Genomic DNA, 23,676 nt, shown 5'->3' on the forward strand with positions numbered 1-23,676 from the left:
TTTAACGCTTCATGCTCCTGTTGCAGCGCCTCCAACGCCTGCACGCGCTGCTTCATCATGTCCACCTCCCTCCTGGCCGCGTCCCGCTCTTCCAGCACCGCTCTGCATCTCGTCCTGAGCTCCGCGTCCCTCTTCTTCTGCTCCTGCAGCTCCTTCACCCTCACGTCCAGCTGGTGGTGCAGCGCCTGGATGTCTCGCTGCGCCAGCTTCCACTGCCGCTGCGCGTCGCCCTCTCGCCGCTGCACGACGCGCAGCTTCTGCTGGGCCTCGCGCAGGTCGCTGGCCTGCCACGCGATCTGGTCGCTCATTGCCTTGACGTAGCGCTCGCGCTCACCGTAGAAACACTCGTGCACGATCTCGCTCAGCCGCGCGCTCGCGTACTCGCTGGTCAGCGCGTTCTCCTGCAGGCAGTGGACGGTGGCGTCCTGGTGCAGCTGCAGCACGGCCTCCTGCACGCGACTGGCCAGCGCCTCCAGCCGCTGCTCGTAGGCGCCCTGCAGCGAGGCGTACCGCAGCCGGAACTTCTTCTCGATGGAGCGCTTGAGCTCTCTGCGGGCCGAGGGGTCCTTCATCCTGGGGCTCTTCTTGCCTGACTTTGGGCGGATCTTGTGGGCTCTAGAGGGCGACGCGGGCTCGGAGCTGCTGCCCGATGAGCTGGAGGAAACTGCAGGGTCCATGTCTGCACTCGGACGCGCGTGAGGGCCGCTGGATCGGGCACTGCGAGCGCTGGAAGGAGGCCATGCAGCAGCTGGGAGCTGCGCGTCTGCCTTTTCAGAGTTCAAATTGCCAAGTGAACTGTGATAGGGTGAAAATGGAAGATATTTATTTTGGCCAACAGTGCGACGTACAGGCAAAGTTACTATGATTGGTTAATTTCAAGGCGGAGTGTTGAAGTGGCTACTTGTTCAGTACGGTAATGCTCCTCCAGACACTAGGATAGCAGCAGCGCGCTTAGTGGTCGGCGGCCTTGAGCACGCGCGGGGCCGGGCGGTCGAAGAGGCTCGGGGCGGAACGGCCGTCGTAGTACTTGACCAGCTTACGGGCCTCGTCCGCGACGGTGCTCGGGTTGAAACCGAACTGCTCCTTCAGCTGCGCGATGGTGGCGGACGCGCCGAAGCGGTCCAGGCCGAACTGCGCGTGCGAGTACGTGGCCCAGCCGAAGGTGGCGGCGGCCTCGACGCTCATGGCCGGGACGCCCTCGCCCAGGATCTCCTTCTTGTACTCGACCGACTGCTCGTCGAACAGGTCGCGGCACGGCACCGACACGACGCGCACCTTGTAGTTGGTCAGCAGCTTGGCGGCGTCGATCGAGAGCGACACCTCCGAGCCGGAGGCGACCAGGACCAGGTCCGGCTCGCCCTCCAGCGACTCCACCTCGGCGCCGCTGGCCACGTTGGCGATGATGTAGGCGCCCTTGGCCACGGCCTCGGCCGTCGACTTGGCCAGGTTGGGCAGGCCCTGACGGGTCAGAGCGAGCACCGACGTCTTGTGCGTGTTCTCCACGGCGGCGATGTAGGCGCCCACGGTCTCGTTGCCGTCGGCGGGGCGGTACACGTACATGTTGGGCATGGCGCGCAGCGAGGCGTTCATCTCGATCGGCTGGTGGGTCGGGCCGTCCTCGCCCAGGAAGATCGAGTCGTGCGTGGCGATGTAGATCACACCGAAGCGCGACAGAGCACTCACGCGCACGGCGCCCAGAGCGTAGCCGATGAAGTTGTAGAACGTAGCGCAGAACGGACGCACACCGCCGTGGGCGAACAGGCCGTTCGAGATGGCGGCCATGCTGTGCTCGCGCACGCCGAAGCGGATGTAGCGGCCGATGGGAGTGTCCTTCTGGAAGTCGCCCGACATGGATAGGTGCGTCAGGTTGGACGGGGTCAGGTCGGCCGAGCCGCCCACGATCTCGGGCAGAGCCGTGGCCACGGCGTTCAGGGCGATCTCCGAGTACTGGCGGGTGGCCTTGCCGGCGTCCGCGGGCGTGTACTTGGGCATGTTCTTCTTCCAGTCGGCGGGCAGCTTGCCCTCCATGCGGCGCGTGAACTCGGCGGCCTCCTTGGGGTGGGCCTCCGTGTACTTGGCGAACAGGTCGTTCCACTGCTTCTCAAGCTCGGCGCCCGAGACGGTCTTGTCGTAGAACTTCTTGACCTGCTCCGGGACGAAGAAGGACTCGGTGCCCTTGAGGCCGAACTTCTCCTTGGTGGCCGACAGGTCGTCGGGCTTGAGGGGGGCGCCGTGCACCGAGTGCGTGTTCTCGAGCTTGGAGCCGAGGCCGATCGTGGTGTGGATCTTGATGAGCGACGGCTTGTCGGTCACGGCCTTGGCCGCCTCGACGGCCTTCTGGATGGCGGCGTGGTCGTAGTTGCCGTCCTCGACGACCTGCACGTGCCAGCCGTAGGCCTCGTAGCGCTTCTGCACGTCCTCGGTGAACGAGATGTCGGTGCTGCCGTCGATGGTGATCTTGTTATCGTCGTACAGCACGATGAGCTTGCCGAGGCCCAGGTGGCCGGCCAGCGACGAGGCCTCCGAGGACACGCCCTCCTGCAGGCAGCCGTCGCCGCAGATGACGTACGTGTAGTGGTCCACGATGTCGAGGCCGTCCTTGTTGAACTCGGCGGCCAGGTGCTTCTCGGCAATGGCCAGCCCCACGGCGTTCGAGATGCCCTGGCCCAGCGGGCCCGTGGACACCTCGACGCCGGGCGTGCAGAAGTTCTCAGGGTGGCCGGGCGCCTTGGAGCCCCACTGGCGGAACTTCTTGAGCTCGTCGATGGGCAGGTCGTAGCCCGTCAGGTGCAGCATGCTGTACTGCAGCGCGCAGGCGTGGCCGTTGGACAGCACGAAGCGGTCGCGGTTGCTCCACTTGGGGTTCTTGGGGTTGAACTTCATCGTCTTGCCGAAGAGCACGTGGGCCATGGGCGCGCAGCCCATGGGGGCGCCCGGGTGGCCCGACTTGCCGGCGCTGGGCTGGTCGGCCGACAGCATGCGGATGGTGTTGATGCACAGCTCCTCGCCGATGCGCGGCTTCTTGTCCACGTGGTCAGCCATGGCTACTAGAGAGATGTGGGGGGAGGGGGGAGGAGGATCGCTTGAGCCCCGCGGAGAGAATCCGGAAATGAAATGCTGCCTGTTGTTGGACCGCACGATCCAAGCACCCACGTCAGGCCCCGTCGAAATCGCTAGCGTTTCATTGGGAGGGCTGATTCTGGGCCAATGAACGGCCGTTCTGGCACGTAAACTAAGAACTATGGCTCGTAAAACCGGCAAGGTGCGACAAGTTGTTGCCCGATGCGCATTGCTCGTGCTGAGGAAATCACGGTGTTGACCATTTTGCACGGGTAGCTGCGGATCGGGCGGTAAAATGAGCGGAACGCGCGGTGTTATCGGTTAGCCAGCTGAGGATTTTGCAGCTGAAGAGACAATTGTACTGCAGTGCAGACGGTGACGCGGCGATGGATACGTAGCGGCATGATCTACATGTAGTTCACGTACATGTTCTGTATGCAAACTGTGTTGGCCCCGTGAACAGTACACACAGCAGTCGAAGTTTGTACGATGCTTACAAGCCTCGGAATGCAGCACTTTGACGGGTGCTATTGCATTTGTGAGAATTGCTTTGAAAGCCGATGAACGCGAGTGTCGTGTGTGGAAAAGTGATTCTCGCACTATTGCATTGGCAGTGCCGCCAGTGAACCTCGGCCGACAGCGTTGATCTTGCATCGTGATTGAAGACGCCCAGCGGCAATCAAAAACGAGTGAGCAAGCAAACTTGCAAAAATAGATTGTGTTCAGCACTCAAGATTTGTATCACCCCTGGCACATTTGGCCGCATCTGCAACTTCGCACACAACAAGTGCACCTCTACAGCTATCATATACTGTACATGTATAGTCTTACATACAGCGGTGTTTGGCGTTCGATTCCGGCCCACATCATTCAGCTTGCCATGAACTGTAAAGCTTACTTCAAAGTCGTGGGTTTCCAGCAATCAAACGTGCTTCGAATCTTAACACCTGTAATAATGACCCCCTGGGGCACTAAATCAATTTCAGTCAATTATTTTGTAGTTTAGTTACGTCATAAATTATTGTGTAGAAACTGAAACAAATGTATCAATAATATTGTGTAAATCTCGACCAGGATTGGTCAAAATCCCTTTTTTGAAGGAGCGGCCCTGAGAGCCTTTCAGTCGAAAGAGGTCACCACCATAAGCTAGACAAGGCAAGCATGGGCCGAGCTCGCAAGCGCACGATGGACATGATCCGCCTGGTGAAGGGCCTGTCCCGCAACGGCGGCATGCGCCGGCCGGCCTGGGTGCCCATGGTGGACCGCTTCCCGCCGCCGCCCGTGCCGCGCCAGGACCGCGACAAGCTGCCGGTCATCACGTTCCCGCAGGACCGGCTGGCCGAGCTCTACATGAAGCAGCGCGACGGCATCGTGGACGGCCAGACGGCCTACGAGTTCGCCGACGAGCAGCTGACGCTCATCGAGCACGGCATCCCGGAGGAGGATGCCTTCAACATGCTCATCGAGAAGTACGACCAGGTGGAGAGCCACCGCTTCCTCGACAAGTTCTCCAAGATGCGCGGCATCGAGTTCGCCGACCCGGCCGAGTACGACGACATCGAGAAGGGCTGGGTGGAGGCCGAGAGCCGCGCCATCAAGGAGGCCATGCGCCTCGAGCACGAGGAGGAGGAGGCCCTCCGGAACATGTAGAGTCGTGGACGAGCTAGAGGACAAGCAGGGAACAGGCAGGCAGGCGCAGCCATGGACGCAGGGAATAACACTAAAGGAGAGCTGGCTGGCTGGCTGGCTGTTTGTTGTAGCTGCAGTGGGTTGTGTATGTAGTATTGCATCGGCTGTGTCTTGGGCGTGGTGCAGGACGCCCGCCATGGACTCAAGTACGCCAACAGGGACTTGACGCTCTGAGGACGAGCCGCATGGACAGCTGAAGCACCGTTGCCAGATCCGGAGACGACTGCGACGGATGGGATCTCGACCGCTTGGTGCTGCTTGCCCATCAGTGCCACTGTCTCCGCGCTTCCTGTTGTTGAGTTCTGTCTCCTTGGGATCTCTGCGAGTCTTCCGCGGTGCCTTCGAGCGCAAGCTCAACTTTATGCTCGCCCAACCTGTTAACCACTGGGAGAGTGCTCGAATGTGAAAAGATACTCAATGGAGAACCCACAGCTCAAGAAGCGAATGAATGAGCAATAGGTAAACAGGAAGTGCATTCATATTTGCTGACTTTCAGTTCATTCACCTGGATAACTACGCAGCAGTACGACATGCATCAACTAAAAACCAAACAAAACACGGGTGGGACTCCAACCTCACTCACTTCGGGACGATTGCGTCCACTTCTTCTTCCGACAGGCCTGCATTCCGCAGGCGTTGGCGTTCAAGCGCATTCGTGCATCTGGTGTGAAGCTCCTGCCGTTTAGCCTCAGCCTCGAGCTGCACCTTGGCTAGGGCGTCAACGCGCTCGATCTCGCGGTCTAGCAGTCGCTGAGACCTGATCTCGTCGAAACGAGGCGCGAGTTCCGCCCCAGAGTACTCGATCCATCGAGACTCGCTTCGCCTTTGAAACTCGGTCAGCGCCAGCGATCTCTCGGCCGGAAAAACAGTCTGCTGCTGCTGCTGCTCGGGGGAGTTCGTCTCCATTGCGTCCACCACCGCCTGCTCCACAATCACCGGTTGCGCTTGTGATCCTTTCGTTTTCCGCTTGGTCGCGCTTGACTGCTGGGCTTTCACGTTGGGCGTCGTCTTCCGTTTGCCTTTGGCCGTCAACTTCGCGGGTTGCACTTCCTCCTCGACCCCTGCAGCATCCACTTCGCCACTACTTCGGTCCGAAACATTAGCTCCATCACTGTTGTTGCTGGGTTCCGCGTCATCGACCTGGAAGACGGGCATCAACTCGAGGTAGAGAGGACATTTCTCCTTCACTACGTCGTCAGCTCCGCCGCTGCAGAACTGCGCGAGTTGTCCTTCACTCTTCAGCCAGATAGTCGCCGTCTCGAATTGGTGCTGTAGCTTGAAAATCTTGTGGCGGACGGACGAGGGCGAACGAGGCGAAGTCCTCTCCTTCTTAAGTGCAGCGACAATCTCTTCAACCAGCGGCTTCTTTGGCTGCGTTTCCCAGCGCTTGTAGTTGCCAGGAGTTCGGAGCCAACGAACCAGCACGCCCATGGATGTCAGCGACCCGGGGGCCGCAGCATCCACATCCCAGGGTTTCGCCATGCTTCTGCTTGTTCAGCTTCGTTCAGTTGGAAATGTGGCTCGAGCCACCGTTGGGTATTAGCTGGCTGGCTGCTCTGAGACTAGACGCTGGGAGAGCGAAGGGGGAGAGCGAAGACGAAGAAGTTTTGTCAGTTCCCATTGAGAAGCTTCAATTGATAGCAAGAATCGACCATGAAGCAGCGAGATGGCTACGGCGAGGACCAAGACACGGCGACGACCAAGCGGATCCCGTGGAACGTTGACAATGCCACCGAGAACGGGCCGTCATCGCTGCAAGTGCTGCTCATGTGGCTTCTGACCCCAGGAAACTACGAGCGTCTGCACTCCAAGCAGCGCAACAAAGCCATATCCAGTATTCTGTCTGCGCTCAAGAAGAACGGGATCCACCACCGCTCCGAGTCGAGCATCCGCAGCAAGGTCAGCGTTATTGAGAACCAGTACTTAGCTGCCAAGCGGTGGCTGGACGACCGAGCCATGCGCGGCGACAATATCGTCAACGGTTCTGCCGACGCCGACTCGGAGGCCCAGGTGCTGGCCTTGTGCCCTCACTTCATCGAGCTCTTCCCTGAACTTCGGCACTCCGTCTACCTGAACGAGTTGGCGGCGAAGCAGGACCAAGACGAAGCCACGGATTCCGACCACAAGCCCAAACCAGCTCGCCCCAAGCAGAAGCGCAAGCTTAAGAAGGACGACCACCGCCCGACCAAGCGACGACGAGCGCCTTCGACGGATGACCACATCCAGGAGGTGGATGAAGTCCGCCCGCAAAAGCCCCAAGTGCTGCGTCGGACCTCGTCGTTTGGGGAGATGATTGACGACGATATCGCGCTAAACGAGGTGCAAGATTGGCTCCGACCGGACCATAACGAGTTGGTAGTGCGTGACCCGAACGTCCAGCTAATACACTCGGATCTCCAGCGGCAGGTGGCTGAGATCAAGCTCGAGCACGTCAAGAAGGAGAGCAAAGCGGTGCTGGAGAACGACGACAAGATGCGCGCGGCCATGTTGGAGTGCGACATCGAGGTCAAGCGGGAGCGAGGGCAAGTGCAGCTACTGCTGGAAAAGGTGCTGGCTCGTCAGACCATGAAGAAGGAGGGGGTCCCCAACGAGGAAATCGACAGCATCCTGCCGCTCAAAGAGCTGTGAGGTGCAGGGGGTGACTGTAAGCTCGTATTTGTTTTGCATCTTTTGCAAGTTTAATTGATCAAGAATTTATCCGTGACTTTGCTTTCATCTTCGTTCGTCTTAGCAATGACGCAGTATGATGTTACGATAATGAAAAGGAAGAATGCGTGTAAAGGATTGAACAGTGGATTTGTCAAGAAACTTCTCAAAAAGCTAAACTTCCGAATCGCACAAGGCTAAACTCACTTCAAACTTGTGCCGATATCTCACTCACTCACTCACTCACGGCTCGGGTAGTGGCAGGATATGGTCGATCTCCGCCTTGGAGACTCGTCTGTCTTTCAGAGTTTGTCGCGACAACACAGTGTCAACCTTGAAGCCCATCTCGCTGCGGCGTTTCTCCAGCTCCGCTTGCTGCATCCCGACTTCGACGCGGTACTGCTCGAGCTTGAGCTCGCACTCCTGCATCTCCCGCTCGTGCACGAGTAGTCTGTGAGTCATCTTCCGCACATACTGCAGCTCGCACTCTTCCGTCTGGCGCCGGTGCTCGAGCGACGGAACGTCAACAGCTCTCTGCTCCTCTCGAGGCACAAGGTCCGTGCACTCGACCACAGTATCTTGGCCTTCATCAGGCTCTGCGTTGTAGAGTAGCTGCTCCTCAACGTGGGGGCTGCAGCGACGCTTGCTCGAGCGCAGCCCAGCGCTTGACTTCGCCTTGCCCTTGCGTTTCGACGCGCCAGTTCTCGTTCGCTGCTCCACGTCGTCGCTGTCTTCGCTGCCGTTGCTCGCCGTCCAGTCTTTTGGCGTCTTACTGCAGAAGTTGAATTGGCTCAGCACGGGGGCTACAATGCGGTAGTGCGGACAGCGCTGCTGTATCTTGGCTTCCACGCGCTCGTCGATGTCCTCTTGGTCCACGTAGGCGCTCAGCAGGTCTTTGTCGACCATAACCTTCAGTGCAGCCAGATACTGCTGCACAATCGCCCCCACCTTCTGGGCCACGCCACGTGCAGTGCGGTGGTAGATTCCGTGCTCCTCCATCGCAGCGAGAATGAACTGAACGGCGTCGGCTTTGTTCTGCCCGCCTTGGTGGTAGTTTGCGTAGTTTCCAGGTGTGGAGAACCACCGTAGAAGAACACCCAGCGACGACAGTCCGTCCGGCGTGGAATTATCAGCGTCCCAGGGGATATTGCGCTTATTGGAGCTTCTCTTCTGCTTCATCTTCCTTGGCTTTTCACGAATGAAGGGGAACTCGGATACAGCGTTGTCTGGGAAAGTGTTTTACAGTAGATCAAGTTGAAGAAGTTGCTGTTTGGTACAGTACTCGTCTTTGTATTGCAAGACGTTAGCACAGATCCACAACCTTTGCTGCTGTCGGAATACAGACTACGCACTGCTCCACATTATCAGTATCATTCCGCGATCATAGTGCCATTTACGCTTCAGGGGGATTCTCAAGCGAAGCTGAAGCGGGATTAGTGATTAAACGCATTTTGTAGAACTTTGGCCACAGCACTATTTGTAGTTGTCCAGCACGCTATTCCTGAACTTGACGGGGGAGTTTGATGAACTCACTGCTGAGGTTGGCGTCAGCATCTCTGCAGCCCGAGGACTGTGCCTCGATTCCTCCTCATTGATGCTCTCAGCCGATATCTTGCGAGGGCGACGAGCCTCCGCTGCAACGGGCTCCAGGAGACAAGATGGGGAGAACGACTTCCTCAAACTCATCGCGGTGGACTTGTCGCCGCTGGAGCTGCGCTTCGAGAACGTTTTCTCTCGTCTAGCGGCGATCGAGAAGCACTTGAACCTAAAGGAGCCACGCCAAGATGAAGGAGACAACGCCACCACAACGGTGTCGGAAGAGGAGGCACCATTGAGCACAACCAGATCGGAAGTGCAGGATAGTGATCAAGACACGGCGCGTTCCGGAGCATCTAGCACCCCCGAGTCGGACTCGGGGGAAGCGAATGAGGCCAAATACCGCCTTGACGCCGACCCGGCTGATACTACCGCGGACGCAAGCGAGAGTGAGGAAGTGTCCGACGTCGAGGAACCGAAGCAAAAGATCTACACCGACGGCGTCACGCTTGCTCAGGAGATCGAGTCGCTGCGAGCTGCGCAACTGCGGCTCAAAATCGACCAGGAGGTGGCTCATTCTACACTCCAGTTGGAAATGGTTCGGCTGCGCGGTGACTTGGAGCAGAATGTGACAACAAATCTGCAGGAATTTCGCGAAGAAGTGACGACCGCTTCAGCCGCCTCCATCAGGGCGCTTCAGACCGAGTACCAGAAGCTGGCGCAGACCATGAGCACAACTCTTGCAGAGCGACAAGTGGCGGAGAACCGCTGGAAGGCGACGTTCGAGGACACGATCGCCGCGCGCATCCAGGATATCTGGTCGGGACTGCACTCGACGTCGAGGAAGCTGCAGGAGAGCATGCAGTTCTTGCAGTCGGAGATGGTCACGCAGGAAGAATCGTCGCGGGATGTGAGCACCGTCGTGGAGTCCATCAAGGCCTCGAGCGAGCGTCTCGACCGGGACTCCAAGAAACACGCCAAGATGCTAGCCGAGCAGGAGAAGGACATGGAGCACCTCCACGGCATGTGCACGCAGGCCTCGGTTCGGCTGGACGAGCAAGACGCCAAGCTCACGGGCCAAGTCGGATTGATCTACCATCACATGGAGAACGCCAGCGCCAATGTCCAGGGGCACATCAAAGCGTACGACGCGTTTGTAGCCGCCACGGACAAGACGTTCACCACGCTGGCGTCGGACCTCACGGCTTGCAGCTCGACCATCGCAGCGCACCAGTCCAGCCTCCACACCTTGAACACCGTCGTGCAGCGCCACAACGAGGACCTCATCCGCGCGGACGAGCGGATGGCCGCAACTGACGCGAGAATAGGCAGCATCGACGGCCGTGTGGCGCTGACGGAGAAGAAGCTCACGACTGCGGTCGGCGTCATGCAAGAGCACTACCAGGAGCGCCAGCAGATAGTGGCCGCGATAGAAGCGAGCCTCAACCAGGCAGCTCTGGAGCGCACCTCTGTGAAGCACATCGCGTCGGACCTGGGCTTCTGCGTCCAAGAAGTGCAGCACAAGCTGCACGAAGTGGACAAGCTCGCGCACACGACCGAGATGGCGCTGAACCGAACCGCTGCGGAGCTGCCCAAGATGCACGCGCTGGTGACGACCAACTCGTCCAACATCGCCAAGAACCGCCAGAGTATCCGCGACATCACCACGATGATCGAAGACGACAGGCAGGTGGCTAGCACGCTGCGCAGTGAGTTCGACAAGGAGGTCAGCGAGAGTGTGGCCCGATTCACGGCCGCTGAGGAGCGCGATAACCAAGCGCAAGACGCGATCGCCAACGCCGCGACCAGTGCGGGCCACGTCAAGGCCGAGCTGGAGGCGCGCATCCAGAAGCACAGCAACCTCATTCACCAACTCAACACGATGGTGGACAGTCTGGCCATCACCGAGACCACGGAGGACATGGAGGACAAGATGAGCACGTTCGCGCTGTCGTGCGCCCAGCTCGGCCTCAAGTTGGAGTTCTTCGGACGCAAGGCCAGCTCGGTCGACGGCGCGTGCGTCATGAAGGATGACGTCAAGGCGACGTTGGCGGTGCTGCTGACCAAAGTCATCCGCTTCTTGGGCTCGGGCGTCTCCATCGAGCAGAACAAGTACCTGCTCACAGCCAAGCGCTCTCAGGCCGTCGACCCCATCACGGGCCAAGTGACCATGGAGATCCCCCCGCAGCACGTGCTCGAGAGCTTCCGCATCGCCAAGGCTGCAGCGTTCTCCGCCAAGACACGCACGGCCATGGACCAACTGGAGCCAGTGGTGCGCACCAACCGCACGTCCATCGAGTTCCGCGACGCCTTCGAGCGCAAGCTCAAGTTTGTGCTCGAGTTCGGCCTCGCCAACCTCTTCCCGAACGTGGGGAAGCCCAAGAACCCGTTGAACCGACGAGGCGGCGACGAGTTCGGCACGTGCATCGCCTGCGATCGGCCCATGGACAGTGGCGATCCTGAGGACGACGCGGAAGACGCAGAGATCCCAAGGAGACACAGAGCTCAACAACAGGAAGCGCCGAGGGCTTCATCATCCGCTAATGACACGACGCCAGAGCAGCAGCGCAGCACGCCGCAGACCCAGCAGCAGGACACTCCAAACTCCCGCCCCAGCTCCGCGGCCGTGAGGAACCGTATCGACACGAAGACTGCCGTCCGAGGGCGCTCTGGCGGGTCGAACGTGCGCCCCAAGAACAGCGGAGACGCGGTGCACTACGCTCCTGGAGCCAGCGAGTTCGTCTACCGCGGCGGCTTCCGCATCCCCAAGACGCCCTCGAACGCCGCCATGAGCGCCAGCATCAACTCGCTGCTCAACTTGTCCCTGTCCTCCTCGACCAGTCTGGCCGTCGACAGACCTTTGGAGGAGTTGACGGGCAACGGGCCGCTGGACGTGGACAACTCGTGCCTGGAGAAGGTGGCGCTGCTGGGCAAGCACCAAGTGGTCGAGATCCCGTCCATCGCAGGCGTCTCCGGGGCTGGCAACGGCGCCGCTGCAGTCCGCGCGGCGCGCCCTCACACGGCTCCGCTGCGCATGAAGTCGCTGCCTCGCCTGGACGTGACGCCGACGTCCGCCAGTGTCGACATCAGCACTTCTTCTTCGTCTTCTACTGTTGATACTCTTCAGCCGCTGGACACCACGGCCGAGCCGGTCAGCAGTTAGTCCAGCCAACACACAAGACGGTGGACGTTGGTGGACACTTGGTCGGGCTGTATTGTCCAGCGGAGTGGACTTCTCTATCTAAGCATCTACTCGGACAGGTCCATTCCGACGAGCTTCAACAACTTGTGGGCCTGTGTCACGGTTGCGTCCGCCTCTTCAGTGGACGCAGCATCGACCTTCTCTCCGTCCTTGTGGACGCTTGTGTCCATCTCCAGCGTGCGCAGCTGCTTCAGGCAAGCCCGAGCCTGGCCCAGGCTCTCTGAATTTATACTGGAGAACAAGCCGCTCGCTGCAGCCGCGCTGAGCGCGCCCCGCAGCTTGCCGAAGCGGAAACTGCGCTCCGCTCCCTCAGCGAAACCCAGGTCGAACCCTTCCTGCAGTGTGTCCTCCTTGCCGACCTCCAGGCCATCGCGGATGCCCATCTAAACGCGCAATATAACTTATGAGAGACTCGTCGAAATTGCTGGACAGGGGGAGTTCCAGGGCCTCACCGTCTTCATGCGGCGCTCCAACGCAACACTCTCCTGGCTCAGCAGCGTCTCCTGCTCCTCGTCCTCGCTCAGGAAGTCCTGGAAGCCGTCGTCCGAGTCGCTGAGCGCGGCGGTGTCTGGCATTGGAGACGTCATCTCGGCTGGCAATCCACACTTTACGCGAAATAGTAAAAACCTGATTATCCCCTCGGCTTACATGTACAGTCAAACCTGTTTATATGATCCTCTCTATTTGAGCCATAGGCTTTGTCGCTACCAAATATTTCACTTAGTTTTTGTATGATCCCTGTTTATATGCATACAAGGTATATGAGTCACATTTTTGGGGACCAAATTAGGTCTCACCTGTTTATTTGATTCACACTGCTCACGGCCACACACTCTTCAAAGCACCACTGCTCAACACTCAACGCCTACCGCAAGCCTTCTTCGCTCGCCATGTCTCCTCGCACCTGTCTGACGCTAGAACAAAAGCTCCAAGTGCACCTAAAGCTCAAGCAGAATCCTGGCATGAACAACCCCATGCTCGCCGAGTGGATCTACGCAACTTTCAAGGCCCGGGTCAGCCGTGCCACACTCGCCCGACTGCGCAACCTGCCTTCTTTCTACTTCAGCCACGTCGACCTGAGTGCGACCAAGCGGCGCCGAGTGAAATTCCCTCAGTTCGAGCGGGAACTGAGGGAATTTTTCTTTCAGAACGAAGCTAAAACGGCGATGGCGGACGACGTGCTCATGCTGAAGGCGCACGAGCTGGCGGAGCGCTTAGGCATCGATGCCACACAGCTCCGGCTAAGCAACGGCTGGCTTCAAAGCTTTAAGAAGCGCAATGGGATCCGCTCCCATACGCTACACGGCGAAGGTGGCGCTGTAGAAGCTGATGAAGTGCGAGATGCGAGGCTAGAGCTACAAGAGTTGGTGGCGCAGTTTACACCCGAGAATGTGTTCAACTTCGCCGAAACGGCGCTTTTCTATCGCTTAGCGCCTAATCGAACGCTAGCTACGACTATTCGCAAGGGCAAGAAAAAGGAGAAGCAACGTTTGACTTTGACCTTCTGCTGCAACGCGACTGGCTCCGACAAGCTCGACCCAATAGTCATCGGTACGGCCAAGAACCCGAGGTGCTTTAAAAAGGGAGCGGCGATTAAAGGTAAACCTATGTTGTACAAGTCCTCCAAGAACGCCTGGATGACATCCGTCATTTTTGACGAATGGCTGCACCTCTTCAACATGAGAATGGCGGCCGCCAATCGCAAGGTCCTACTTCTAGTCGACAATGCTTCATGCCACAAGATTCTACGAAACCTGACTCATGTGCCTGTTCACTTCCTCCCTCCTAACATGACATCCGCCGTACAGCCGCTGGATGCAGGTAAATATTTTATCTATATTGTGGTGTAGCCTAAACTAACCAACTCTATTACGGTGTTTTTTTTACTCAGGTATTATCCGGTCGTTCAAGGCTCGGTACCGAAAGTATTTTGTGCGGTGGTGTTTGGATGCACTTGAAGCTAACATTACACGCAAGCTCAACGTACTGGAAGCTGTCCAATTCTCCATTGATGCCTGGGCGGGTGTGACGCCAACGACAATTACAAATTGCTGGGTCAAGACTCGCATTTTGGGAGGAAAGATGCTAGGAAGGGCCCGTGCTGACACGGATTACATTGAGGAGGTATCCAGCAACGAGATGGAGGAGTTAACGGCGATGCTATCGAGGTGGGAGAGCGCTGTTAGCGCTAGTGAGAATCTGGCAGTGGACGAAGACGTTCCTGTGCACGAGCCAGATGTGCTAGTGGACGAAGCGGCAGGAAGTGATGCAGTTTCGCAGGACGAGCAGGAGGAAGAGGAGGAACAGGAACCCGCAGTTCAACCTGCCATTGCTCTGAGACACTGCATGGAGCTGGCTCCATTTCTGCTGCAATGCGGAGAGCAGACTGACAGAGAACGAAGAGCTTTACAGACCGTGACCGCTTTGGTTCGAGAGACTACGGTGAAGGCAAAGCGGCAGCGAACTATGCACGGTTTCTTTACGTGCACCACATAATTTTTTTAACTGAGTCCATTTTATATGAGTCATTGTAGTAGATGGTCACCAACAGGGCCTCATATAAACAGGTTTGACTGTAAACCTCATTGCAACGACCATACTAAGTACATGTATTCGTGACGGTGAAGACAGTAGGAGCTCAATTTGTGGCCGCCCACTACTAGGGGTAGTGTGTGTGGATCACGTTTGGAGAGTGTAGATCACTTATTCCCTGAGCGTAAAGCGCATTCGGGGAGTTCACACTGGGCAGTTCCGGTATACTACTCGAACCGTAGCGAAAGAATGAAAGCCGGCGCTTCATTAGAGCACGGTCTCGTTCTCATTCCACAGCTCACGAAATGGCATGGCTTGCGCAGCTTCTTCCTTGGGCATTCCCATATTCTGGAGTTCACGTCTCGCTTTGGCCTTCTCCAGCTGAACAGCCACAGCACCCACGTCTCGTTTGATTTCAATGTCGCACTGGGTTATCGCCCCGCGCGTCTTCTCGTTCCCGTCGATAATTCCTTGGTGGTGCTTCTGTGCGTATTTAAGACTCATCTACCCCAGTTTCTCCTTTATCTCCGATGACGCAACGACTCCAGTTCAACGACACCAGATGAATATAGCGCCTTGGGGATCACGGGTCTGTTAGCGTCTGTTGTCCCATACTCCAGACCATCGATCTCGTTGCTGGTGGCGTGCACCTGGCGCTTCGCGACGGGAAAAGAGTACGGCAGCAGCCGTCTTCCCTCTCGCGCCGTGCACTTCCAGTAATACATCGTCATCACAGCTACATTCTTGCTTGTTGGTTCAGACATGATAGGGCTTATTGTTTGAAATGCGGTACGATACGATTGTTTTTACAAGCATTGGTTTTTTTTGTTTTCTGGTACAGTGAACTCCAAATTTACATGCAGATGCTACCGGCGCGGATGGCTATCACATGTGCTGTAGTGGATCGAGATCGGAGATTCCTCGACATTGACGTACGTTGGCCTGGCTCGGTTGGAGATAGCCGTGTATTTTCAAACAGTCCTGTAGGGCGCCTGCATGCGTCATCCTTTTCAAGTGCGAGTGGAGACAGTGGGGCTGGCTTACTTCAAACTGGGTGGTTCGAGTACAGAAAAATCACGTTTTTCCTACTTGCAGACTCGGCGTATGCTAACTCCAAGCACGTTGTGACAACGTATGAGATAGCGGAGACCCAGAGAAGTGTGGTAATTAGCAAACTAAACCGGAAGCTCGCTGGAATGCGCTACTGTGTCGAGTGTGCATTTCGTGCTGCGAAGATGCGATGGCGGCTTCTATCGAAGCCTATCGAGATAGCGAGGACAAACCTGAAAGACGTACCCACGCTAGTAAGTTCAGTGTGCATTTTGCATAACTTCGTGATCGATGAGAAAGATGAGGTCTGGAACCCCGAGCTCGAGCAAAGGCACCGAGAGTTTTACTTCGAAAACTATCTAAGATTAACCAACGAGCAACGGTGCACAGAGAATCAAGTTGAAACAAGCAAAACTAGAGATGCAATTCAACACTGGATGCAGTACAGAGATTCAGTGAGGTCGTCCTAGGTCCACGTTAAAACGAAGTGTTAATGCGAAGCTATTACTGACTAGAAAATAGTTCGCGGAGCAATGAGCGGGTCTTTTCGTTTTCTTCTTTTTGATGTTGCAAATATATTTCACGATCCCGTTGCGCAATATCCTCTATGGACTTGATGGTCTTCTTCATCACATCGTGCATCAACTCTGCAATATCTTCGGTCCGCGTCCGCTTCGTGCCACATGAACTTGGCTTGGATAGGGAACTTTCGGCGAGATGTTCGCTCGCATCAATTGCTAAACCACCATCGATGGGCCTGATACTTGGATCGCCCTCGAAAATCTCCCCCAGTGCTTGATAACAATCCGCTGTGAGCGCGACACGGCCCCACTTTTTTTAAAACCTCGGCTCGCTCAGCGGGCGGCATTTCAAACCACGCAGGCCGCCCTGTGCTCCCTACCAAAGTCCCTTTGTTGTGGTCAGAAATCAACGAGTAGATCGACCTCAGTGAGGCCATCTTGTTATCCACCGCCCGCGGTTGCCGCGGCCTGAAATCCGGATCCGTAACCGCGATACCGCCTTCAGGCTTAGAAGGCGCTTTTGCCATACGCGCTAAAAACGAGCTTGCATCTTCTACATGCTCTCCGAGCAGCTCTGCCTTTGTCAATAGCAAGCGGGAGATGTATGCGTTGAATACAGCCGTAGCAACATGCTTGGCAGTGGACCCTTCTGGTAGCTCCTCAACAGAGGCGGCCTTCCACGCACCGATGAGCAGTAGAATATCTTCTCTTTCCCACACCTTTCCCCGCGTATGACGCTTTGTGGCCGCGTTCTTTTTCTGTTTGGCACCTTCGATCCGGCCATCAGCTTGTATCCCGCTGCCGGAAACTTGAGCAGCAGAGTCCGCGTCTTTGGCCGCGCTACAGACACCACCACTCTCTGTGCTGCAATCTCCTTCTTCGCTCTCCATGGACACCTGACAAACCTGCGAATGGTAACCAACGAGTTTCTTGCTAGCCTTTTTAGAAATTCGGAATATTTTTATATTAATGTGAAAATCGGAATAGTGTCAGTATGAACGCTGATCCGGCTTAGAGCCGGAAAACTCTCCGGAATAGTGTATGCCGGAACCCTTCAGTGTGACCCCCCCCCACTAACGTTCACACTATACAATACTAAGTATTGAACAGGGTTGGCACTGGCGACGCTGTCAACACGAAGAACCTCGATTAAAAAGACTAGATAAGTAAAAATGCTACTGGTAGCAGGTACCTACGTATGCATGGGAGCTGGGGGAGCCTAACGAGAGTCACATCGGAATCGCACTATTGATTTCCTCGTCTGAAATCCCCTCGCGCTTCATCTTGTGCCGCAAAAGCAGTTTTTCGGCCTTCGTCCGCATCTCCTCGGCCTCCGTCCGCAGCTTCTCGCGCCTTTCCCCCTCCTGCAGACGGATAGCTGCCAGCTTGAGCTCCACCTCGTTTCCATGGCCCGCGTTTCCGGTTGGAGTGGCGTTCGTGACATCATAGTCGTCGTCACCGTCTTCGCTCTCCCAGGGGAGTCGGTCGACTGGGCTGGCCCCTAATTGCGTCCGCGCTCCTTGCGCCTCAATCCGCTTACCCGCGGGGGGGAATATTGGTCTGTGTCTGAGCCTTTGACGCCTCTCGTCCCCCCCTCTTGGTGTCCTGGGGTCTATAGACAAACGCCTTCCCCTTGCTTCCCGCACCCTTGGTCGGATGATACTCGTCTTCATCGCTCGACCCTTGGTCAGCTTCTTCGTCTCCATCCTCGCCCTCTTCATCACTTGCTGTGTCATATCCGTCGTGGTCGAACACAGGTCTGAGCTCTCGAAAGTGCGTATAGCGTCTCTGCATCTGGGCCTCCACTTGCTTGATCAACTCACCGCGGCAAAACAGTTGGAGCTGCCCCTGGGCCTCAAGCCACTTCTTCACGGGCTCAAAGCGGCGCATGAGGTTGTAGATTTGAAAGTAGACGTCCCGGTGCTTGCGGTGCTTGATCCCGTTTTTCTCCATTTCCTTCACGATTTCTTTCGTGAATTTCGCTTTGTCGGGGCTCGCCGTCCAGCGGTTGTAGTTGCCTGGTTTCAGCAGTCATCGGAGCACCAAGTCAATGGACGACGGCCCGGCGTCGCGGCGTCAGTGTACCACGATACGGTCATCACGGCTTGGAAGCACTTACTACAAGCCGTTGGATCCGAAATCCGACCGCATTCTGGGGCCGGACTCTCGAGAGTACAAGCAACGAGGAGTCCGGTCTCACGAGAACGATGCTGACTTTGCGTGGGGTCATTTGACAAAACGCAAGCGACGATGGCAGGAACGCCGGGGCAACCTACGGGCGAAAAGACTCGATGGAACAAGGATGGCTCCTTGGAGGTGCTGCGGCGCTGGCTACATAGCCCGAATAACTACAAGCGGTGGCGAGAAGCGACGGGAAAAACCTTTATTTATGCATCCATCGGCTACTTTCTATTACATGGGGATTTATTGTATTATCTAGGACTAGAGGCGAAGCTTTGGTCTGGGAGGACACTGTAGAGTTCCTTTGTGTGCAAACGTGGGGTAGGCAAGAATAATGTAACATGAAAATTGGTGGCAAGTTTTCAAACCCTGGTGTAGCGCCTTTAAAAATATGGCGAAGGTGCCGTGCAAAAGACACGAAAGAAGTTTAAGGCGCGCTCGGCCGGGGGCGTTGACGTCATGCATTCCAGCTATGCAAATTTACACAAGAAGGACTCATGGGGTTTAGTCAATTTAGAGCGTGACCAAAACGAAGCCAAAGCCATTGGCGCGCAGGAAAAAGAGCAATCCGCTAGTTGTTATTTCAATGATTTTTCTGCATTTTCTCCTTATAAGCTAGCATTTACTCCTATCCTACCGCAATTCACATGTTCACCCGCTTATGAGATGCACCTACATCGACCAGTCATATGAAGCGATCTACATATTTTTATCTAATCAGACCAATTATTATACCCGGCAAATAAGATACCCACAATATTACAGTTGTGACTTACACATGTTGAATTTTGTATATGATACTTTTATAGTACGAATACAGATCAACATTACCGGGGTGAACATAGGGTGCAGCTCTCTACATTCGTATACACCGCCTAGGCGTTCAATTGAAGTGTTAAGACCAAAACCAGAAGAAAGCGAATACTACACGAGCTTTCTCTATTAAATGTGCATACCATCTACCTGCACGGCATAATATGATCCATGCCGAGCAATACAAACTGATCGAAAAGGGTTCGTGACGGCGAATGTGTATGCTGAGGTGACCCTACACTCGTCGTTGAGTGTTTTTACCTGAATATTGCAGGAATGCAGCTGAGCCGCTGCGAAAATCTCGTGCTCGCTACCGTCTCTCTCTCCGTTCCTGAGCGAGGTGATGTTGTTGTCATCGAACAACCCCTTTAGATCATCCAGCTCTCGCATGTAGCTCGTCAAGACGTGAGCATAGTCCGCGATACTGCTTGCCAGAGAGTGCCTAAGACAGCAAAACAGACTTGAGTGCGTGTCTTCGGGCAGGTACCAGGCTGGCGGTTGAAGGCATATCTGCTCCCTCTCATCTTCTTCGTCGTCGCCGACCAAGTGTTGGTACCGCAGATGCCACTCATGCATGCCGATACTAGAGGAGATAAGCTCGCGCAGCGGAGGATGCAGGGAGGTCTTGTCAAATGAAGATCCCGCGACAAGCCCACATAGCCTAAATGCCTTCTTGATCTCTTTCGGGTCCTTGGTGGCGATCCAGTCCAGCACCCACTGCGAGACCACTGATTAGTGCGGTACTTTCGGGTTCCCCGCCTTCGTCTGAAGACTCTTGTCCTTAAGAGCTTGACCCATGTACTTGTCGAACTTGTCACCGTAGAAACTTGAAAACTTCGATTGACTGCCACGACCAGCGGTTGCAGTAAATTGGTAAGGTTTGGCGGTACCAAGAGAACGGAAATATGGTAGCTCTGGAGCAACTTCTCGTTAAAAAGCGTGACATGGCAAGCGTACGAGTCGAGAATGTACAACACTGGCTGACGGTAAAATTGGGTTTCTTTTCTGCTGCAAATGACCGTTTTTGCGTGATCGACGAGGATTGCGTCATTCCACATACCGGTGGCGTTCACATCGACGAGAATGCCCTTGGGGACGGCTGGCTTCCGCTCGAGCTTTGAGAAGAGCACGTGAGGCGTCAAAAACTTACCGTCTCCAGTAATCGCGAAGGTGGCAGTGAACCGTTTGTGGCTGCTCCCACCTTTCTTGAGGAGAACCTCTCGGCTGCCACGAGTTGTAATTGTGTGTTTTGCCTCCGTTTCAAAGTACCTCGGCACTTGATCCATGTTGATAATATTTCCTGGTTGTATGTTGTGCTCTTGGATGAGTTTTTGCGCCTTTTCGATGAACTCCAAGCAAGTTTCCTTAGCGTCGCTAGGGAGGGTCTTCGTCGTGGTCTGGTGCCTCGACACGAGGTTGTATCGATCTTTAAAGCGGTCAAGCCACCCAGACGAAGCGGCAAACGTCAGGTGCGGGTCGTCCTCTCATCGTTGTGCTGCGAGCGATAAATACTCAGCGCTTGGAGTCTGATATATTTGTCTTTGACCCTCAATCCCTTGTTATTGCGGTCGACAATCCAGCTATGAAGCCGTTCCTCGAGGTCGTGATGCTGCGCCTTGCGTCCGGCTCCAGGCATTCGGCAAGCCACGCGTGTACCCACTTGGCGGTCTTTAGATGCTTGTTGTAGTTTGTCTTGATTTTTAACCCAGTCGCGGACCATCGACGATGTGACCTTGTGCTTTTTGGCCAGAGCGTGGAAGTCGCAGCCTTTGACGTTATGCTTGTACTCGCGGGTAACGTTGAATTTGAACTAGAGACTGTAGCTCGCACGCTTTTTTCTGCTGACATGATGTACAGTTGAAGGCGACGGCGTTTTGTTGAAAACAAACTAAGTAGAACGCCGATGGTACTGGACGTGATGGGAATTGGTTGGTAAAGGACTGTTCACCCGAGCGTGGTTGGTGAGGGTGAGTGGGGGTGGGTTGGCATTATCAACTGTTTTGATTGTAGGGGTTCGTTCTATTTGACCATGCGTACAAATCGAGGGTGCCACACAAAAGAAATCTGGCACAGTTCTCGTATTGAGCGCCTAGGCGCTGGTGCGCGGTAAGACGGTAGTTATGATTTTTCAAATAAATTTCGTAAATTCAATAACTGCTCACTACAGTGTGTGGTACACACTACGGATACAGTCGACATTCTGGGAACAACAAGTCACGAGATGTACCAACTTCGTCGTGTTACGGTAGCCATTATCTGTGGACTATGGACTCAGGCGACATTTGCCAATTAAAGTTGGCGGGGGCGGCCGCTGAAATAAAAATGGTTAGGCTGTTCAGCCAGCTAAAGCTGTCCTCCCAGTATTAATTCTATTATCGACAGCTACTTTCAATGCAATCAATGTTTTAAATCGAAATCGTATTCAAATAAATTTTCTTTAAATTTAGATTTACCGATAATTCATGCATGGCTTTAAAACCTAATGAAATGAAATGAGTTGCGTGTTTCGCGTAGCCTAGTTACTCCGTCCCAGACTCTAAAATATTGCTAGGTTGGTGTAAAAAATTAGGCGAGGCAAACCGCTACTGTACCCACAACTGGGTACAGTTCCATTAAAACCTAAACTTAATTAGCACCACGCATTACGACAGGGCCTGCCAACACTATACTTCTTGGTGCAAACTTTGAGTCCAAACCACACTAACCACAGTCTCGTGTTATTCACGACTATAGGTAGGTGTTGTATGGTGCTTGCACTCAAATGGTATTGCCAAACCGATTTTGCATTACCAGCCTATCTAGCAGTGCGTGATACCAAAGGTGGCCCAGAAATAGACGACAGGTCGTATGAGCAACCGATATCTTTACGGTGGCATAGGAGTACTAAGGTAGTGAGTCAGGCGCTATCATATCATGGGCAACGGCCCTCCCAACTGTTGGATGATGGAACATCAGAAGTAGTTATTTTAGATCCACAGAGAGCGAAGACGATAATGGAAAGCACTCTGCCTTCGCGTAAGCTGGTGTGGTATCGGAAAATGGAGATTACCGGAGTGATTGCCCGTCGCCCAAGAATCAAGGTACAATCAAGGAGCAGTCAAGTGCGAGATGGAAGTGGCTGCTTTGGTTAAGCTGACGACAATATCCTCGTTAGAGTGACGGTTAGTGGCTGGAGCCTCGTCGGGTCCTAATACAACCCCGACCGAGGCTTCATGGTGCCTACTTTTTGGTACAGATGCATTTAGTTACGTACTTCGGCCGCACTTATTAGTGTAGCCGCGGTCGTCATTTGATGTGTCCGGGATCGCCTCATTGCGATCGTTCACACTAGATATTTGTAAAGGGACATAGGACTCATCATAGGATGACCAGAGCGAGGCCCTCAAGGCCTCAGAAAACTCAGTAATATAAAGACAGTCTTCCTTCAAAGCCAACAAGGGTCAAGTCCGACTTCGGTAAGTGTAGCTAGCTTATTGTAGTGCATGGACACGCTCGGCTGCGTGTGGATGCCTGTCGGGGAGCTTATCGTGCTTTGACCGACTTTGGCGACACCAAGAGTTGGCGTGGCCGGAGAGGCAAGAGCGACATAGGAGTGTCGTTCACTGTATATTTGTGGGACAAGAGTGTCCCTGAGTGTATTAGTCTACCTACCGAGGTTTTACCTCGGCCCCCCTGTGTAAGGCCTAACACGCCGGTACCCTTCCTTTCTGAGGGACTGCAGTGGGGTTGCGCGAAAGCGGTACATAGTATCCTAGCCTTAGCTCGTGGCTAGTGGTACAGGTTTTTGGGTTGACCGAAGACAACCTAAGGTGCACAGAGGCGCTTGCAACCGACCCGGTGTAAGGGATCGTTTCGGGTCTTCAGGTTTTGATCCAATAAGCGCTTACCTTTGCGGGTTAGCGTGTTGTTGGTGTCTCTAATACCTTTTGGTAGAGGAGGATTTTAGTGGAATTACCACACCACACTGGCGCCTCAAATTCATTTCCGGCCTTCGTCCGGGCAAGCCGAAAACCCTCCCACCTCGTACCGCGGATTTCTTCATCAGCGCTAATTGTTCGCTAATCAACCGTTTTGCGTTTGCCTTAGCTCATGGCGTCAGCAGATCAGCGCAGGAACTTGTGAATCACCATCCGGGAGCATTGCACCCACAGTAGCTATAACACGAACCCCGAGTTGCGTGTAAGGACTAAAAACGTACTTGCGATCGAAGCACACTGAATATAGGTCGCAGTCTAGTTAGTGACAATTATATAGCACTCTACAGTCTACCAAGGGCGTGTCGTATTGAGCTACAGAGGTAGTCATGCAGACGTTTGTTTTGCTCTAATGCGACTCATCTACGCGACCGTATTGTCCTCTAACGACGGTTAAGTAATCCCCTAGATAATAAAACTTACGAAACGATGATGGCAAGTACTTTGTGTGGATATATCGTGACATTTTGAG

At 55.1% G+C, this 23,676-nt stretch overlaps 13 protein-coding genes across 13 annotated transcripts; 5 read left to right on the top strand and 8 right to left on the bottom strand.

Moving 5' to 3' along the window:
• Positions 1 to 9: 9 nt before the first annotated feature.
• On the bottom strand, positions 10 to 677 carry PHYSODRAFT_492338 (hypothetical protein; the record flags this gene model as incomplete). Its single annotated transcript, XM_009525380.1, has 3 exons — positions 10 to 72; positions 159 to 401; positions 444 to 677. The coding sequence occupies 3 exons, from the start codon at positions 675 to 677 to the stop codon at positions 10 to 12; spliced, it is 540 nt and encodes a 179-aa protein (XP_009523675.1).
• A 274-nt stretch (positions 678 to 951) lies between these two features.
• On the bottom strand, positions 952 to 3,042 carry PHYSODRAFT_259407 (hypothetical protein; the record flags this gene model as incomplete). Its single annotated transcript, XM_009525381.1, has 2 exons — positions 952 to 2,802; positions 2,836 to 3,042. The coding sequence occupies 2 exons, from the start codon at positions 3,040 to 3,042 to the stop codon at positions 952 to 954; spliced, it is 2,058 nt and encodes a 685-aa protein (XP_009523676.1).
• Positions 3,043 to 4,194: 1,152 nt separating this feature from the next.
• On the top strand, positions 4,195 to 4,710 carry PHYSODRAFT_350657 (hypothetical protein; the record flags this gene model as incomplete). Its single annotated transcript, XM_009525382.1, has 1 exon — positions 4,195 to 4,710. Exon 1 carries the CDS (start codon positions 4,222 to 4,224, stop codon positions 4,708 to 4,710), a length of 489 nt encoding a protein of 162 aa, XP_009523677.1. The 5' UTR covers positions 4,195 to 4,221.
• Positions 4,711 to 5,328: 618 nt separating this feature from the next.
• On the bottom strand, positions 5,329 to 6,231 carry PHYSODRAFT_298885 (hypothetical protein; the record flags this gene model as incomplete). The annotated part of the gene is made up of 1 exon (XM_009525383.1): positions 5,329 to 6,231. One exon carries the CDS (start codon positions 6,229 to 6,231, stop codon positions 5,329 to 5,331), a length of 903 nt encoding a protein of 300 aa, XP_009523678.1.
• A 231-nt stretch (positions 6,232 to 6,462) lies between these two features.
• PHYSODRAFT_377461 (hypothetical protein) lies at positions 6,463 to 7,365 on the top strand (the record flags this gene model as incomplete). The annotated part of the gene is made up of 2 exons (XM_009525384.1): positions 6,463 to 6,813; positions 7,102 to 7,365. Coding segments are annotated over 2 exons (615 nt in total), but the record flags the coding sequence as incomplete, so codon positions are not given.
• A 273-nt stretch (positions 7,366 to 7,638) lies between these two features.
• PHYSODRAFT_329010 (hypothetical protein) lies at positions 7,639 to 8,574 on the bottom strand (the record flags this gene model as incomplete). Its single annotated transcript, XM_009525385.1, has 1 exon — positions 7,639 to 8,574. The coding sequence occupies one exon, from the start codon at positions 8,572 to 8,574 to the stop codon at positions 7,639 to 7,641; it is 936 nt and encodes a 311-aa protein (XP_009523680.1).
• Positions 8,575 to 8,841: 267 nt separating this feature from the next.
• Positions 8,842 to 11,969, top strand: PHYSODRAFT_350658 (hypothetical protein; the record flags this gene model as incomplete). The annotated part of the gene is made up of 2 exons (XM_009525386.1): positions 8,842 to 11,893; positions 11,931 to 11,969. The coding sequence occupies exons 1-2, from the start codon at positions 8,990 to 8,992 to the stop codon at positions 11,967 to 11,969; spliced, it is 2,943 nt and encodes a 980-aa protein (XP_009523681.1). The 5' UTR covers positions 8,842 to 8,989.
• A 211-nt stretch (positions 11,970 to 12,180) lies between these two features.
• PHYSODRAFT_298889 (hypothetical protein) lies at positions 12,181 to 12,516 on the bottom strand (the record flags this gene model as incomplete). The annotated part of the gene is made up of 1 exon (XM_009525387.1): positions 12,181 to 12,516. One exon carries the CDS (start codon positions 12,514 to 12,516, stop codon positions 12,181 to 12,183), a length of 336 nt encoding a protein of 111 aa, XP_009523682.1.
• An 807-nt stretch (positions 12,517 to 13,323) lies between these two features.
• Positions 13,324 to 14,194, top strand: PHYSODRAFT_388532 (hypothetical protein; the record flags this gene model as incomplete). Its single annotated transcript, XM_009525388.1, has 2 exons — positions 13,324 to 13,954; positions 14,025 to 14,194. Coding segments are annotated over 2 exons (801 nt in total), but the record flags the coding sequence as incomplete, so codon positions are not given.
• Positions 14,195 to 15,522: 1,328 nt separating this feature from the next.
• On the top strand, positions 15,523 to 16,185 carry PHYSODRAFT_298890 (hypothetical protein; the record flags this gene model as incomplete). Its single annotated transcript, XM_009525389.1, has 1 exon — positions 15,523 to 16,185. One exon carries the CDS (start codon positions 15,523 to 15,525, stop codon positions 16,183 to 16,185), a length of 663 nt encoding a protein of 220 aa, XP_009523684.1.
• A 1,280-nt stretch (positions 16,186 to 17,465) lies between these two features.
• PHYSODRAFT_259497 (hypothetical protein) lies at positions 17,466 to 18,189 on the bottom strand (the record flags this gene model as incomplete). The annotated part of the gene is made up of 2 exons (XM_009525390.1): positions 17,466 to 17,737; positions 17,883 to 18,189. The coding sequence occupies 2 exons, from the start codon at positions 18,187 to 18,189 to the stop codon at positions 17,466 to 17,468; spliced, it is 579 nt and encodes a 192-aa protein (XP_009523685.1).
• A 1,170-nt stretch (positions 18,190 to 19,359) lies between these two features.
• Positions 19,360 to 19,806, bottom strand: PHYSODRAFT_488972 (hypothetical protein; the record flags this gene model as incomplete). The annotated part of the gene is made up of 1 exon (XM_009525391.1): positions 19,360 to 19,806. One exon carries the CDS (start codon positions 19,804 to 19,806, stop codon positions 19,360 to 19,362), a length of 447 nt encoding a protein of 148 aa, XP_009523686.1.
• An 889-nt stretch (positions 19,807 to 20,695) lies between these two features.
• PHYSODRAFT_488094 (hypothetical protein) lies at positions 20,696 to 21,040 on the bottom strand (the record flags this gene model as incomplete). Its single annotated transcript, XM_009525392.1, has 1 exon — positions 20,696 to 21,040. A coding segment is annotated over one exon (345 nt), but the record flags the coding sequence as incomplete, so codon positions are not given.
• Between the last annotated feature and the right edge of the window lie 2,636 nt (positions 21,041 to 23,676).

This window comes from Phytophthora sojae, assembly GCF_000149755.1.
Source record: "Phytophthora sojae unplaced genomic scaffold PHYSOscaffold_3, whole genome shotgun sequence".
In the NCBI taxonomy this organism is placed as follows: Eukaryota; Oomycota; class Peronosporomycetes; order Peronosporales; family Peronosporaceae; genus Phytophthora; species Phytophthora sojae.